Genomic DNA, 15663 nt, shown 5'->3' with positions numbered 1-15663 from the left:
TATTTCTCGGCTAAAGAGATAATGAATCCAAGAAGGAGGAAGATGTGAAAATCACGAAATGGAGGTGATCAAAGAAACTAGCACTGCTTGAATTTTATTCTGAACACATGTGGTGGATTCATAATGTTCATAAAATATTAGACAAAATAGTTTAAAAATATTTTTAAAATATGGAACAAGAAATCTCAGCATGGGACATATATAGCAAGAAAGACATAAGTGATGGGGGAAAATCCTAACATTCTTGCCTTATTTAAGAGACGGATAGTGATTAAATCTACTGACTGATTTTTTTTTAAGATTTTATTTACTTATTTGACAGATAGAGAGTCAAGTAGGCAGAGCAGCAGGCAGAGGGAGAGGGAAAAGCAGACTCCCCACTGAGCAGGGAGCCCAATTCGGGGCTCGATCCCAGCACTCTGGGATCATGACCCAAGCCAAAGGCAGCCGCTTAACCAACGGAGCCACCCAGGCGCCCCTACTGATTGATTTTTAAAAAAGAGAATTGAGATGTGACTATTATATTATGTGTTTATGTTTTGCTTGCATCACAAAGAAATTTTATTCATGTGTCTATTGGATGGTTTTTCTTTAAGTAATGAACCATATGTCACGACAGAGGAAGATTTTACACAGATTACAGTGCTGGTGGGAGTAGCTAAAGAAGTGTTGTTGATCATGCACATAATTCTTAGCTCTTGAGCAGAACTATTTGGAATGAATAAATTAGGAAAGCACCAGCTATGATGTCCAGGTCGTGAGATCGAGCCCCATGTCAGGCTCTGCACTGAGTATGGAGACTACTTAGGATTCTCTCTCTCCCTCTCCCTTTGCCCCTCCCCACCACTTCTAAGAAAGAAAGGAAGGAAGAAAAAAGAAGAAAGGAAAGGAAAGGAGAAAGAAATGGCAAAGACAAGAAAGGGGAAAGGAGAGAAAGGGATAGGACAAGAGATAGGATGAGGGGAGGGGAGGGAAGAGAGGAGAGGAAAGGAAAAGAAAGGAAAGGAAAGGACCAGCTACATTTAAACAAAAAGCCTGAGGGCTGACTTCTGACAAGAAGAAGGTATGCCTTCAATTAAGTACAACTGACCAGTCAACAACTTTCTTTTCTTGTCCCCTGGAAGTATTCAAATCCAGAATTCTGAGAGGCACCCAAACTTCCCATTTCCCTTCCCTGGCCCAGAGGGAAAATATTGTTAACTTTTTTACAAGGTTACATTTGTGATTTCTTCCCTTGGAAACTTACCTTGATAAACAGTGAGGTCATTCTCTCTGAGGTATTATAATACCGTGACACACTGTGAATCATTCTGATGGCATTAATCAAATTTTGTATTCCATGAGCCATGGAAACCTAAAATTGAAATATATTAAGTGAATTTCATCATATATTTATAGTTTTAATAACCAATATCCCATAAAATTCAAAACTCTAACCGCACATAAAGTAGTGTGACACTTTTATCTTAGAGTCAAATTTTACTAAAGGCAATGTAGCATCCTAGACTGGATCTTGGAAGAGAGAAAGGACATCAGCTTTGACAAATGTACCAAGGTAATACAAGATGCTAACAGGAGACACTGGGTGAAGAGAATTCTGTACTATCATCGTAACTTTTCTGTACATCTAAATTTAAAAGTTTATTTAAAAATACAATTTTAGAGGTGGAAGTGATTTTAAGGATTAATAGTTCAAGATGACCTTTTAAAAAAAAGATCTTATGTATTTACTTGAGATAGAGTGAGAGTGAGAGAGAGAGAGAGAGAGAGAACATGAGCAGGGCAGGGACAGAAGGAGAGAGAGAAGCAGGCTCTCCACTGGGCAGGGAGCCCGACGCGGGGCTCAATCCCAGGATCCTGAGGACCTGAGCCAAAGGCAGACACTTCACCGCTGAGCCATCCAGGTGTCCCCAAGATGATCTTTTTAAAGATGAAGAAACTTGGTATCTTGAAGGGTAAAGAGACTTGCTTGTGGTCAGAAAGCCAGTTAAAGACAGAGATCGGTCTACAACTCATTTCCACTTAGTCAATTCAATTCACCTTTCAGATAGCCTACTCAATGCCACTCGTTTCAGAGGATATCGGGAGAAATTCAAGTATAAGGAAACTTCTGGAGGAGGTCCCAGCAGAGTGGGAGAGATGCACACAAACCAGTGAAACAAATGTATCGGTATACAGCAAAGGAAATCGAGTGCAACAGAGAGATAAAGCATCACTGATACATACTGAATGCTTCCTGTAGGCCAGGTACCAAAAAAAGAGCTTCTCATATTACCTTCATTTATGCTAACAATGAGCATTTAAGGAAGGTTTGATCATCGCAAGACTGCACCAATTCTTTACATGCTACTGAGGAAGGAAAAAAAATGCTCAAGATGGGGAGCCTTAACCCCCCTCACTCCCGCATAAAACTAAGTCACCAATGAGCTGTATACCTTCTGTAAAGGTAATCGTGAAATAAACCAGCCATGGAGAAAATGACAGGAACAAATCTTCCATGTCCATATTTTGCTCCTTGGGTAGGCTGGGAAAATAAACTATCCTGAGAATTTGTACCACAGGCTAGTTACTTACTTACGGCAATCTGTATTCACACAAACACACAAAACAAAAAATACTATCCAAGGGGAGAAGTAATAATCTAAGATCATGTCGAGGCACATCCACAATGATTCATAAAACTAGAGAAACTATGAGATGTGCTCTGAGTACAGGGATGTTAAATGTGAAAAAAAGATTACTGTCTTAGAATCTATCAAATAAAGTATTATGATTATTCCCATTGTGCAGATGAGAAAATAGAGACATAGGGAAGTTAAGCACCTTGTCTAGGTTCCTACAACTGTTTTACATAACCATAGTTATGTGCCTGCACATAGTTATGTGCCTGATTTTGAGACCATGCTTTTAACTATGCTGCAAATCAGGTTGGAAGAACAGGTAAGGTCAATGGCATTCCCACAAGGAGGTTGCCTCTTAATTGCTAGGACAGTATAAAATATATAAAAGATGTTTTAATGGTGATAAAAATAAATAAAACCAGAAATAACAACTTTTTTTAAAAGATGTATTTATTTGACAGAGAGCACAAACAGAGGGAGCAGCAGGCAGAGGAAGAGGGAGAAGCAGGCTTCCCCCACTGTGGGGAGCCCAATGCAGGGCTTAATCCCAAGACCCAGAAATCATGACCTGAGCTGAAGTTAGATGCTTAATTGACTCAGCCACCCAGGTACCCTAGAAATAACAATTGCTAATTAGTGTACTGTGTGTCCTAGGTATGAGTGGTAACTATGACATAATTAACTCAATGGTATGTGGTTTATGAAATTAATATCATTACTTTGCAGGAAACCTTGTATGTCAGAATTCATATTATAAGTGTTATCTGTATAACAAGAAGAGTGTAATAAAAATAAGCCTAGGAGGGGTCCTTTCCACTCTCAATAAGGTAAGTCTACAAAGTGCCCATAATTCCAATGAAGAAGGCTCAGAGATGGCATAAAATGGGTCCATCAGGAAAATGCCCTCCATCTAAATTTTAACATCATTTATAATAGAAGCTCCTTGAGCACACAGTTCTTACCTATCTATACACAGTGTTCAGACACTTTGTATGTAAAATACATGATGATAGATATGCCAATAGCAGAAATTGTAATACCAAGATAATAAAATGAAACATTAAACATAAAATTCATAAAACTTATCCACAAGAAATGGAAGTATGAGTCTCTGCACTTTTCCTGCTCAAATGTGAGTTACAAACAGCAGTTGCTGTTTGCTTTTAATGAGAAAAAGAAAATGAGGATAAATAGAATTTTTGAAACCTCAAAAATAGTGAGTATATGGGGGGAAGCAATTATAGGACAATACTATTAGAACTTCTTTAATTTCAAAGATAATGTTTGAAATATTCCTGCATGAGAGAATGTAAGGAGTTTAATAACAACAAAATAATAATACTAATAATAATAAGGTATAGCCACACTAGAGCAATTGAGTAAAAAGTTTTAAATTACTAAGATGAAAAGAACACCAAAACTAAAAGATTTGAAACTTTTATAAATTTAAACAAGTCTCTTGAACAAAGAACTTCAAAGTAGTACATCTAAAAATGTAGAGTTCTTAATAACAATAAAAAGCATTGTACCTTTCTTCCAAGTTTACTTTTATAATGCAAAGCTTTAAATATATAGAAAAGTACAGAGAACAGTATAATGATCATTTATACCCATCACTACATTTGACACATGTTAATATTTTAGTATATGTGCCTCATCTATTATTTTTCACTCAAGACCTACTTGCAGGTAGTCCTAGAATAGGCTTTAGATATATGTGTATTTAAGATGCACATCTTCAGCTCTTGTGAATAACCCTGTATACATGTGACATGTGAAAATTCCGATTTTTCTTAGACACAAATTTTAACTGCACACGCTGTAAAGCCGGGAAATCAAGTCACTAGGCTACTGAGTGAGCTAAGTAATGGCCATGTTTCTCTATCACCATACCATCTGGTTTGCTTTACTCATGGTCATATACACACAAACACCTAAAAAGTGATACAAAATGTTCTTATGTAAAACAAATTTTAAAAGGTCCCCAACAGAAGTTGAGTTGCTAGTACTAGGAGTATAAATAAGTTGTAAGTAAAACCCATCATGTCTTTATGGAATCAATTAAAGACTGCTCTTGGAAGTCTTCCTATTCTCTCTCATGGAGGATGCATGGCTCTAAGAGCTGCACCTGCTCAAAACTCCCAGCCCAACATCTTTCCCTCCCCACCCATGTTAAACTCCAAGGCCTCATGGGAGCGGTATGAACCGCCCTAAACACAACCCTTTCAGTCAAATCTAAATGACATGGAACACAGACTCTTCCTCTTTCCCTGCCTCTACGATGACACCAGCATTTTTCCTGCCCCCAGAAGTCTGGTCAACCAAACCATATAGTCAACAGCCATGTGTGTAGAGGCTTTGACTATTTCTTCAAAAATTAGAATGGAGAACGCTGAATATGTGTATCAGACACTAATATAAATTATTTTGAACATGTTTTAACTTAGAGAACGCCTTGAAGAAGCAGCATGGAGAAGTAGAAACAAACACAGCACATAATGCCAAATGGTGCTAAATTCAAATTCAGTCTCATGACTTACAGCCATAGAAATGTCCAATTTTGTTTCCTCATCTTTAGAATGAGGATTGTTGTGCATACAGAGTAAAAATACATAGAAAGTACGTGGTACAATGCCTACAACAAAAGGTCAGGAGTCCCCAAGATGGTGGACACCTTTAAAAACACAACTGTCTGGGCAGCTCTCCTACCTACATGTGATTCACAAAAGAGGCAACACCCAGTCAAAACTGGGAAACACCGCCCTAAGTTCTTAACAAATACTAGTTTCCCTGACTTCCCTTCTCTATCTAAAGAAAGGATGAAAGGTACCATGCTGTACATTGATTCCCAAAACTTACTGATTGATAACTGGAATTCTGAACCCACTGAGCAACATCTTCCCATTTCCCCCACTCCCAGCGCTGGCAACGAATATTCTAGTGTTTCCATGAGTTTGACTTTTTTAAGATTCCACATGTGATAGCATATACTATTTGTCTTTCTCTGACTTATTTTTTTAAAGATTTTTTTTATTTATTTACTTGACAGAGATCACAAGTAGGCAGAGAGGCAGCCAGAGAGAGAGAGAGGAGGAAGCAGGCTCCCCGCGGAGCAGAAAGCCCGATGAGGGGCTTGATCCCAGGACCCTGTGATCATGACCTGAGCTGAAGGCAGAGGCTTTAACCCACTGAGCCACCCAGGCGCCCCTCTCTGACTTATTTTTTTAACATAATGTGCTCAGGGTCCAAACCCATTACAAATGGCAGGATTTCTTGTAGCTGAATAATATTCCATTATCTTTCTATCTATCCATATGTATATATATATAGAGAGAGTCTTTATTCACCTAATCAGTGATAGGTACAGGGTTTTTTCATATCTTGATTAATATGGGTAATACTGTGAAGAACATGGGAGTACAAGTATCTTTTCAAGATTCTAATTTCATTTAATTTAAAATAGAATTAATTCAATTCTAATTTCAAAGTTAATTTCACTTACTTTGTCTAGATACCTGGTAATGGATTATAGGGTAGTGCTATTTTTAATATTTTGAGGAACCTCCATACTGTTTTCCATTGTGACTGCATCAATTTACAATCCCACTATCAGTGCACAAGGATTCCATTTTCTTCACACCCTTCTCAGCACTTCTTATCTAATCTTTTTGATGATAGCCATTCTAATAAGTGTGGGGTGATATCACACAAGATTTTGATTTGCACTTCCCTGATTAGTGATGTTGAGCATCTTTTCATGTATTCATGTATTCACTGATTTGGATGACTTCTTTGAGAAAACATCCATCAGTTCCTCTGCCCATTTTTTTTTATTGCATTGTTTGTTCTTTGTTATTGAGTTGAATAAATTCTTACCTATTTTGAACATTAATTCCTTATCTAACATATCGTTTGCAAGTATTTCCTCCCACTCAAGGTTGCCTTTCCATTTTGTTGATTATTTCTTTTGCTGTGCAGAAGCTTTTTAGTTTGATGTAGTCACACTTATTTTTGCTTCTGTTGCTTGTATGTTTGGTGTCATATCCAAAAAATCATTCCGAAAACCAAAGTCACAGAGATAGCACCCTGTTTTTTCTTCCAAGAGTTTTATTGTTTTAGGTCTTATACTTAAATTTTTAATCCATCCCACGTTAATTTTTGTAAGCAATGTAAGACAGGGATCTAATTTCATTCTATTGCATGTGATTATCCAGTTTTACCAATACCATTAATTGAAGAGACTATTCTTCCCTCACTGAGTATTCTTGGCTCCTGTCAATTTTTTTTAGCCATATATGAAAGGATTTATTTCTAGGCTCTTGTTTCTGTCCAGTTGGTCTATGTGTCCATTTTTATGCCAGTACCATACTGTTTTGGTTACTATAGCTTTGCAGTATAGCTTGAAATCAGGAAGTGCAATGTCCCTAGGTTTGTCCTCCTTTCTCAAGATTGTTTTTGTTTGTGGGGATCTTTTGTGGTTCCACACACATTTTAGGACTTTTTTCCCTTTATTGAAAAAAGTGCTACTGGAATTTTGATAGGGGTTATCTTGAATTTATAGATGGCTTTGTATAGTATGGAGATTTTTAAGATATTCGTTCTTCTGATCAATGAACATGGGCTATCTTTCCATTTATTTTTGTCTTCTTCATTTTCTTTCATCAAAGTCTTATGGCTTTCAGGGTACAGCTCTTTCATTTCCTTGAATAAATTTATTACTGAGTATTTTATTTTATTGATGATACTGTAAATGAGATTGTTTTCCTTAATTCTTTTCAGATGTTTTGGGGTTTTTTAAATATTCTTTTAAAGAATTTATTTATTTTTCAGAGAATGAGAGAAAGAGAGAGAGCACAAGCAGGGGGAGAAGCAGGCAGAGAGAGAAGTGAGCTCCCTGCTGAGCAGGGAGCCCAATGTGGGACTTGATCCCAGAACCCTGGGATCATGACCTGAGAAGAAAGCAAACATTTAACCAACTGAGCCGCCCGGGGAATTCCCAGATGTTTTGTTGTTAATGCATAGAAATACAGCTAATTTCTGTATGTAATTTTTTTTGTCCTGCAACTTTACTTAATTTGTTTATTAGTTTCAACAGTTTTTGGTGGATTTTTCAGGGTTTTCCATATACAATATTGTATTATCTACAAACAGAAACAATTTTACTTCTTTCTTTCCAATTTGAATGCCTTTTATTTCTTTTTTATTTTTGACTGCTCTAGTTGGGACCCCCAGTACTATGTTGAATAAAATTGGCAAGAGAGGGCACTTTTGTCTTGTTTCTGATCTTAGAGAGAAAGCTTTCAGGTTTTACTGTTGAGTATGATGTTAGCTGTGGGCTTCTCATATACAGCTTTTATTACGTTGAAGTATATTCCTTCTGTACTCAAGTTGTTGAGAGTTTTTATCACGAGAGGATGTTATATTTTGTCAAATGCTTTTTCTGCATCTATTGAAATGATCATATGATTTTTTTTCTTTTATTCTATTAACTCTTCATATCACATGTATTTAATTTGCATATGTTGACCCATCTTTGCATCCCAGGAATAATTCCCATCTGGTCAGGTGTATGATCCTTTTAATGTGCTGTTCAAATTGTTTTGCTTCTATTTGTTGAAAATTTTTGCATCTATATTCATCAAGGATGTTGACCTATAATTTTGTTTTCTTGAAGTGCTTTGATATCAGGGTAATGCTGATTGGGCACTCTCTCTTGCTTACTCCTGGATCATTCGCCCTAGGGGAAGGAAGTTACCCTATTGAAAGTCTCATGTGCTGTGTAACTGGGGCCTTCCAACATCCACGTGATTGAGCTTAGAAGTGGACTCTCTAGCTGTCAGCCTCCACTACAATGAGACCAGATTGCTAGCTAATAGTTTTGTCTGAAACTTCATGAGAGACCATGAATCAGAGGTACTCAAGCTATACTATGCCTGAATTCTTGACCTACAGGAACTGTGATGTAGTAAATGCTTATTTCTTTAAGTCAGTCAGTTCTGGGGTAATTTTTTATGCATCAATGCATTACTTAATTAGTTTAACTCAAAAATGAGATTATACTTATGATAATATCAAATATTTGAATGTAGGTTTAAATGAGTTTTTAATTCATCATATTTATATAATAGGGAGTATATCTTTCAAATAACTTGTCTGCAGTATGCATTTCCCAGTACACATGTATTATAAAGTTACTTTAAAATGAGTTATTTTTCAAACTACACCCTAAAAAGCATACTTACGAGGTCATAGTTATAGAGAGGCTGACATACTTTTTCTAGAGTGTACAAGTATCTGACATTATCTTTTGATTCATTTGCTGTATCTGTTATTCTTGCATCCAAATCACGCCAATTCTAAGAAAAAATGTATAAGAATATCATGAAATATCTGAATATATCACTGTAGTTAATTTTAATCAAGAAATCCAAGCTATCTTCCTTAAAGTAGTTGATACTAAAATGTGAATGATGTATTTTTTCTTATATTATTTAAGACTTAAGGTTATTATAAATCCCTTAAAATGACTTAGTAGAACTGAAGGTTCATTCTGTTTGTAATTAACATCCTGTTTGTAAGATTAAACTGGACTTGCTTCTATCTGGAGTGATTTTTCTAGGTTACTTATTTGTGATATTATATTACTTTGGGTCTTTGAAAATAGGATATATACACAGATGGAAAGATATAGATACATAGATACAGATGTTCATATAGTTTTTTTTTTTTAAGGAAGAATAAAGCAAAAGAAAATGACCCAGAAATAATCAAACCAAATTGTGGAATAGTGGACAGGAGATGTATACTGACAGCATTATTTTTGTTTTTGACTTTCTATATAATTCTTTACCTCCCTGAGCCTCATTGATTCACAGTTTCAAAAACAAATTAAAAAATAAATAGCAATCACCCTACAGGAGTATTGCCAAAATTGGTGTGAAAATATTGAGAAATTAATATTTCTATACTTCTTTTTTTTCCTTTGGGAAATAATTGTAGAATATAAGAAAGCCTTATTCAAAATTTAACACTTGTAAATATATGGTTCCAGTATATGATGTGAAGAAGCAGTTCAAGAAGGGTAATTTTCCAGTTGGTTGTTCATAATCATAACAAATTTTAAAGATTTTTTTTTTTATTTGACAGAGAGAGATCACAAGTAGGCAGAGAGGCAGGCAGAGAGAGGAAGGGAAGCAGGCTCCCCGCTGAGCAGAGAGCCCCGATGCGGGCCTCAATCCCAGGACCCTGGGATCGTGACCTGAGCCGAAGGCAGAGGCTTTAACCCACTGAGCCACCCAGGTGCCCTCATAACAAATTTTAAAATAAAAAGTATTTTACCTTCAACAGTTTGGAGTGTGCAACATTAAGTACATTTATGACAGCCTTACAAGTTGGCCCTTTAATCTGTTCAATGATGTAGTTGAATTTGGCTGACATGCGCTTCCAGTGTTCCAACTCGGTGAGTGGACCTGAGTCATCAGCTTCTTTTCTCATTTGCTCACTCTCAATAAGTACCTGCAATCAAAAGAATTCACAGAATATAGAAATGTTACTTTCTCCTTTGGTAAATCCTCATTATTTGCATCTTTTCAAAGAGAGCTTACAAAAAACAACTTTCAGCCCTGAAGAATATTAAAAACTCTCAGCAAACTGAGAACAAAAGGGAATTTCCTTCTTTTTCATTTTTTTTTAAAGATTTTATTTATTTGACAGAGAAAGAGACGGTGAGAGATGGAATACAAGCAGGGAGAGTGGGAGAGGGAGAAGAAGACTTCCCACTGAGCAGGGAGCCTGATGCAGGGCTTTATCCCAGGACCCTGGGGTCATGACCTTAGATGAAGGCAGACACTTAATTACTGAACCATCCAGGAGCCCAAAAGGGAATTTAACAGGACAAATAGTATCTACCAAAAATCTACAGCAAACTCATACTTAAAGATGAAATTTTATAAAATATCACTTTAAAACCAAGGGCAAGACAAGTTTGCCACTACCACCGCCCACTTCTATTCAACCTGGTAATGAAGGTCTCCAAACAAGATAAGTAGAGTTAACAAAGGCATAAGAATTGGAAATGAAAAAAACAAAAATGGCATAATCAAAGATGATATCGTTGGTTATATTTTTAAAATTCAAAAACATCTGAAGATAAACTTTTACACTAAGTAAAAGTGAATAATTTAGTAAGATTACTGCATGTATACATAAATATCAGTAGCATTTCTCTACAAGCCATCTAGCAAACTGAAAATGTAATTTCTAAAAAAAGAGCATTTGTTATAATAAATAACAACAGTGATAAGATATCTAGAGATTAGCAAAAGATATGCAATATGAATAAAATTAGAAAACTTACTTTCAACATACAAAAGAAACCCCAAATAAGTGGAAAGATATTATTTTCATGGATGGAAAAATTCACCCATATAAAGATGACAATTTTCTTTAAATTACTGTATATATTCAACAAAACCAATCAAAATCTCAATAGGGTTTTTTGTGATACTTGACAAACTAGTCTTAAAATTAATTTGGGAAAACAATTAACCAGAAATAATCAATGTAATTTTGAAGAAAAATACAGAAAGGGACTTGCCATGCCAAATATTGAGTTAGTAAAAAACTACATAAATGAAAGCAATATTGCATGAGTGTAAAACCCAGATAAGTACACCAGTGGGACCAGACAGTGGGATTTTGAAATTTGATATATTACAGAAGTGTTATTAAAAATGTGTTAGGAAGGGCGCCTTGGTGGCTCAGGTGTTTAAGCAACTGCCTTCAGCTTGGGTCATGGTCCCGGAGTCCCAGGATCGAGTCCCGCATCAGGCTCCCAGCTCCATGGGGAGTCTGCTTCTCCCTCTGACCTTCTCCTCCCTCATGCTCTCTCTCAAATAAATAAATAAAATCTTTTTTTAAATGTGTTAGGAAAAAATGGACTAAAACTATGGAAAGAGTCCAGATGCCCATTGACAGATGAATGGATAAAGAAGATGTGATATATACATATACATATACATATACATTTACATATATAATGAAATACTATGCAGCCATCAAAGAAAAGAAATCTTGCCACTTGCAACAACATAGATGGAACTCAAGGGTATTATGCTAAGCAAAATAAGTCAATCAGAGAAAGACAATTATCATATGATTTCACTCATATGTGGAGACTCTTCTTTTTTTAATTTTTTATTAACATATGATATATTATTTGTTTCAGGGGTACAGGTTCGTGAATCATCAGTCTTACACAATTCACAGTGCTCACCATAGCACATTCCCTCCGCAATGTCCATCACCAGCCACCCCATACCTCCTACCCACCTCCCTCTCCAACAAACCTCAGTTTGTTTCCTGAGATTAAGAGTCTCTTATGGTTTGTCTCCCTCTCTGGTTTCCTCTTGTTTCATTTTTCCCTCCCTTCCCCTATGATCCTCTGTCTTGTTTTTCAAATTCATCATATTAGTGAGAGCATATGATAATTACTTTTCTCTGATTGACTTATTTTGCTTAGTATAATACCCTCAAATTCCATCCATGTCATTGCAAATGGCAAGATTTCAGGTTTTTTGGTGGCTGCATAATATTCCATTGTGTACATATACTACATCTTCTTTATCCATTCATCTGTTGATGGACATCGAGGCTCTTTCCATAGTTTGGCTATTGTGGACATTGCTGCTATAAACATTCGGGTGCACGTGCCCCTTCAGATCACTATGTTTGTATCTTTAGGGTAAAATACCCAGTAGTGCAATTGCTGGAAGAGACTCTTTTTTTAAATAAGATTTATTCATTTGACAGAGAGAGAGAGAGGCAGAGGCAGTGGGAGAAGCAGGCTCCCCATTGAACAAGGAGCCTGATGTGGGACTCAATCCCAAAACCCTGAGATCATGACCTGAGCTGAAGGCAGATGCATAACTGATTGAGCCACCTAAGCACCCTAAGAGACTCTTAATCACAGAAAAAAAATGAGGGTAGCTGGAGGGGAGGGGAGTAACCGAGTGGTGGACATTAAGGAGGGCAAATGATATAATGACCACTGGGTATTATATAAGACTGATTAATCACTGAACTCTACCTCGGAAACTAATAGTACACTAAATGTTAATTAATTTGATTTAAATAAATAAATAAATAAATTTTTAAAAAGGAAACAATAGGCTATTAATTAAACAGCTCAGTTTTGGGACAATTGGCTAACTGTATGGAAAAAAAATTAATTTCCTACCCTACATATACACACACACACACATACACACACACAAATAATTCCAGATATACTAAAAACATAAATGTTATAAACAGCATGGCAAAGCTTCTAAAGAAAATATACAGGATGAGGATAAAATTATAAAGTAAAAACATGCAACTGAATACCATGATTGTCAGGGAAATGGTTGCCACTAGGGGGAAGAAAAGGGCATTGAAACTGGGAAGAGGGGCGCCTGGGTGGCTCAGTGGTTTAAGCTGCTGCCTTCAGCTCAGGTCATGATCTCAGAGTCCTGGGATCGAGTCCCACATCGGGCTCTCTGCTCAGCAGGGAGCCTGCTTCCCTCTCACTCTCTCTGTCTGCCTCTCTGCCTACTTATGATCTCTCTCTGTCAAATAAATAAATAAAATCTTAAAAAAAAAAAAAGAAACTGGGAAGAGGGCTGCATGGGGATTGTAAGGTGTTGCTTCTTCTTAACTTGTGCAAAATGTTACATGAATGCTCATTTTACAACAATTCATTTCTTTTATTGTATTCATTTCTGTAGGTTTCACTGTTTAAAATAAATAAATAACTTAAGAGACTATCTTCATAATACTAAACAATGGTTCCTTAAGTAAAATACAAAAAAGCACAAAGTTCCTAGCCACTGGAGGTAACGAAGTTGAAGCTAGATTACAATTTGTAACTAACAAATGTACATTAAAATGTAAAACTTTCAGGACGCCTGGATGGCTCAGCAGGTTGAAGCCTCTGCCTTTGGCTCAGGTCACGATTTCAGGGTCCTAGGATCAAGCTCTGCATCTGGCTCTCTGCTGAGCCAGGAGCCTGCTTCCTTCCCTCTCTCTCTGCCTGCCTCTCTGCCAACTTGTGATCTCTGTCTGTCAAATAAATAAATAAAGTCTTCAAAAAAGATAAAATAAAATATGGGGCGCCTGGGTTGCTCAGTGGGTTAAGGCCTCTCCCTTCGGCTCAGGTCATAATCTCAGGGTCCTGGGATCGAGCCCCACATCGGGCTCTCTGCTCGCAGGGAGCCTGCTTCCTCCTCTCTCTCTGCCTGCCTCTCTGCCTACTTGTGATCTCTGCCTGTCAAATAAATAAATAAAATCTTTTAAATAAATAAATAAATAAAATGTAAAACTTGCACATGACTAAAGACACCATACCAAATTAAGATGTAGGACACAATGTGGACCAGCAAAGGATTAACATCTGGAAAATAGTATTTAAACTCCAACATTTCAGTAAGATATCATCGAGCAATCTGAACTAAAGGAACTCAAAGGATATGAACAAGGAACTCAACAAAGAGGAAACCTAAATAGTCATTGAATGTGCTCAACCCTCAACAGAAGTCAGAGGAATGCAAAATAAGATATCATTTCACACCCAACATTCTGGCAAAGATTAAAAGTCTAACAATTGCAAGTGTAACAAAAGATCTGAAGAAATGGGAACTCTCATATGCTTCTGGAAAAATAAGTTAATATAACCACTACTTGAAGGGCTTTGTAGTATCCAGTAAAGATTTTTATACTACTTCTCTCAGCAATTCCACTGAGAAATTCTGGAATATGTGCAAAGGAGATCTGAACAGAAGTATTCATTGAATATGTATTATTATTGTTTGTAATAGCAAAAAAGAAGAAGAAAGAAAAGATAGAAACAACTGTCCTTCTGAGGGAATGGATGAATAAACTCTTTACCTACTTAAACAGAGGATATTAGACATGATTTAAATGTGTCCTTAATGTGTGAAAATTTATATAGCAAACTGACTTCTTTATAGAGGAATATCAGACAGTAATTAAGAGAATGATTTAATTTACTTGAACCAACATGGATGAAAGAGAATACTAAATGAGAAAAAAAAATAAACTGCAAAATGATATTTAATGGTGTTATACCATTTGTGTAAAGATTTTAATCACAAATATATATTATGTATTTATATATACATGATTTATTTTTATATATAATTTAAAGCTTTTAAGTATGCAAACACAATAAAAGTGTGAAACTTTCAGGAGAATGAAAGAAGACAAAAACATCAGGACAGTGGTAATACAGAGGGAGGGAAAAGCAATGGGTTGGAGGCTTTTGTGAAAATAAAACAGATCAGAAGCAAATGTGGCAAACAGTATCTGTTTAATTTCAAGAGTCTTTGTTTCAGGAGTCATTGTTATGTTATTTTCTGTACTTTTTATGTTTATAATGTTACATTATATATTTATTTATCTATTTTTAAGTAGTTTCCACCCCCAACATGGAACCCAACAAGGGGCTTGAATTCGCAACCCTGAGATCAAGATCTGAACTTAGACCAAGAGTTGAAACCTTAACCGACTGAGCCACCTAGGAGTCACATAACTCGACATAATTTAAATTGTGATGTAATGTTTTAAGAATACAAAGAGGTGGAGGGAGGAGTCAAGATGGCGGAGAAGTAGCAGCCTGAGACTACATCAGGTAGCAGGAGATCAGCTCGATAGCTTATTTAAACATTGCAAACACCTACAAATCCAACGGGAGAGCGAAGAGAAGAAGAACAGCAACTCTAGAAACAGAAAATCAACCACTTTCTGAAAGGTAGGACTGGCGGAGAAGTGAATCTAAAACGACGGGAAGATAGACCGCGGGGGGAGGGGCCGGCTCCTGGCAAGCGGCGGAGGAACGGAGCACAAAATCAGGACTTTTAAAAGTCTGTTCCACTGAGGGACATTGCTCCAGGGGCTAAACCGGGGTGAAGCCCACACGGGGCCAGCGTGGCCCCAAGCCCCGCAGGGTCACAGAAGGATCCGGGGTGTCGGAGTGTCAGAGAGT

At 36.7% G+C, this 15663-nt stretch overlaps 1 protein-coding gene across 1 annotated transcript in view; it reads right to left on the bottom strand.

Annotated features, from left to right (window-relative positions):
* Positions 1 to 15663, bottom strand: part of DNAH8 (dynein axonemal heavy chain 8) — a 348142-nt gene that overhangs the window by 311710 nt on the left and 20769 nt on the right. The window contains exons 4-6 of the mRNA XM_046005485.1: positions 9960 to 10136; positions 8864 to 8977; positions 1247 to 1354 (exon numbers count right to left, since the gene is read on the bottom strand). Coding sequence (XP_045861441.1) covers positions 1247 to 1354; positions 8864 to 8977; positions 9960 to 10136 — 399 coding nt within the window. The remainder of the gene's footprint in view (positions 1 to 1246; positions 1355 to 8863; positions 8978 to 9959; positions 10137 to 15663) is intronic.

This window comes from Meles meles, chromosome 5, assembly GCF_922984935.1.
Source record: "Meles meles chromosome 5, mMelMel3.1 paternal haplotype, whole genome shotgun sequence".
NCBI classification, from domain to species: Eukaryota; Metazoa; Chordata; class Mammalia; order Carnivora; family Mustelidae; genus Meles; species Meles meles.
Note: the sequence above shows the minus strand (reverse complement) of the source record. Positions and strands in the feature narration are given on the sequence as shown.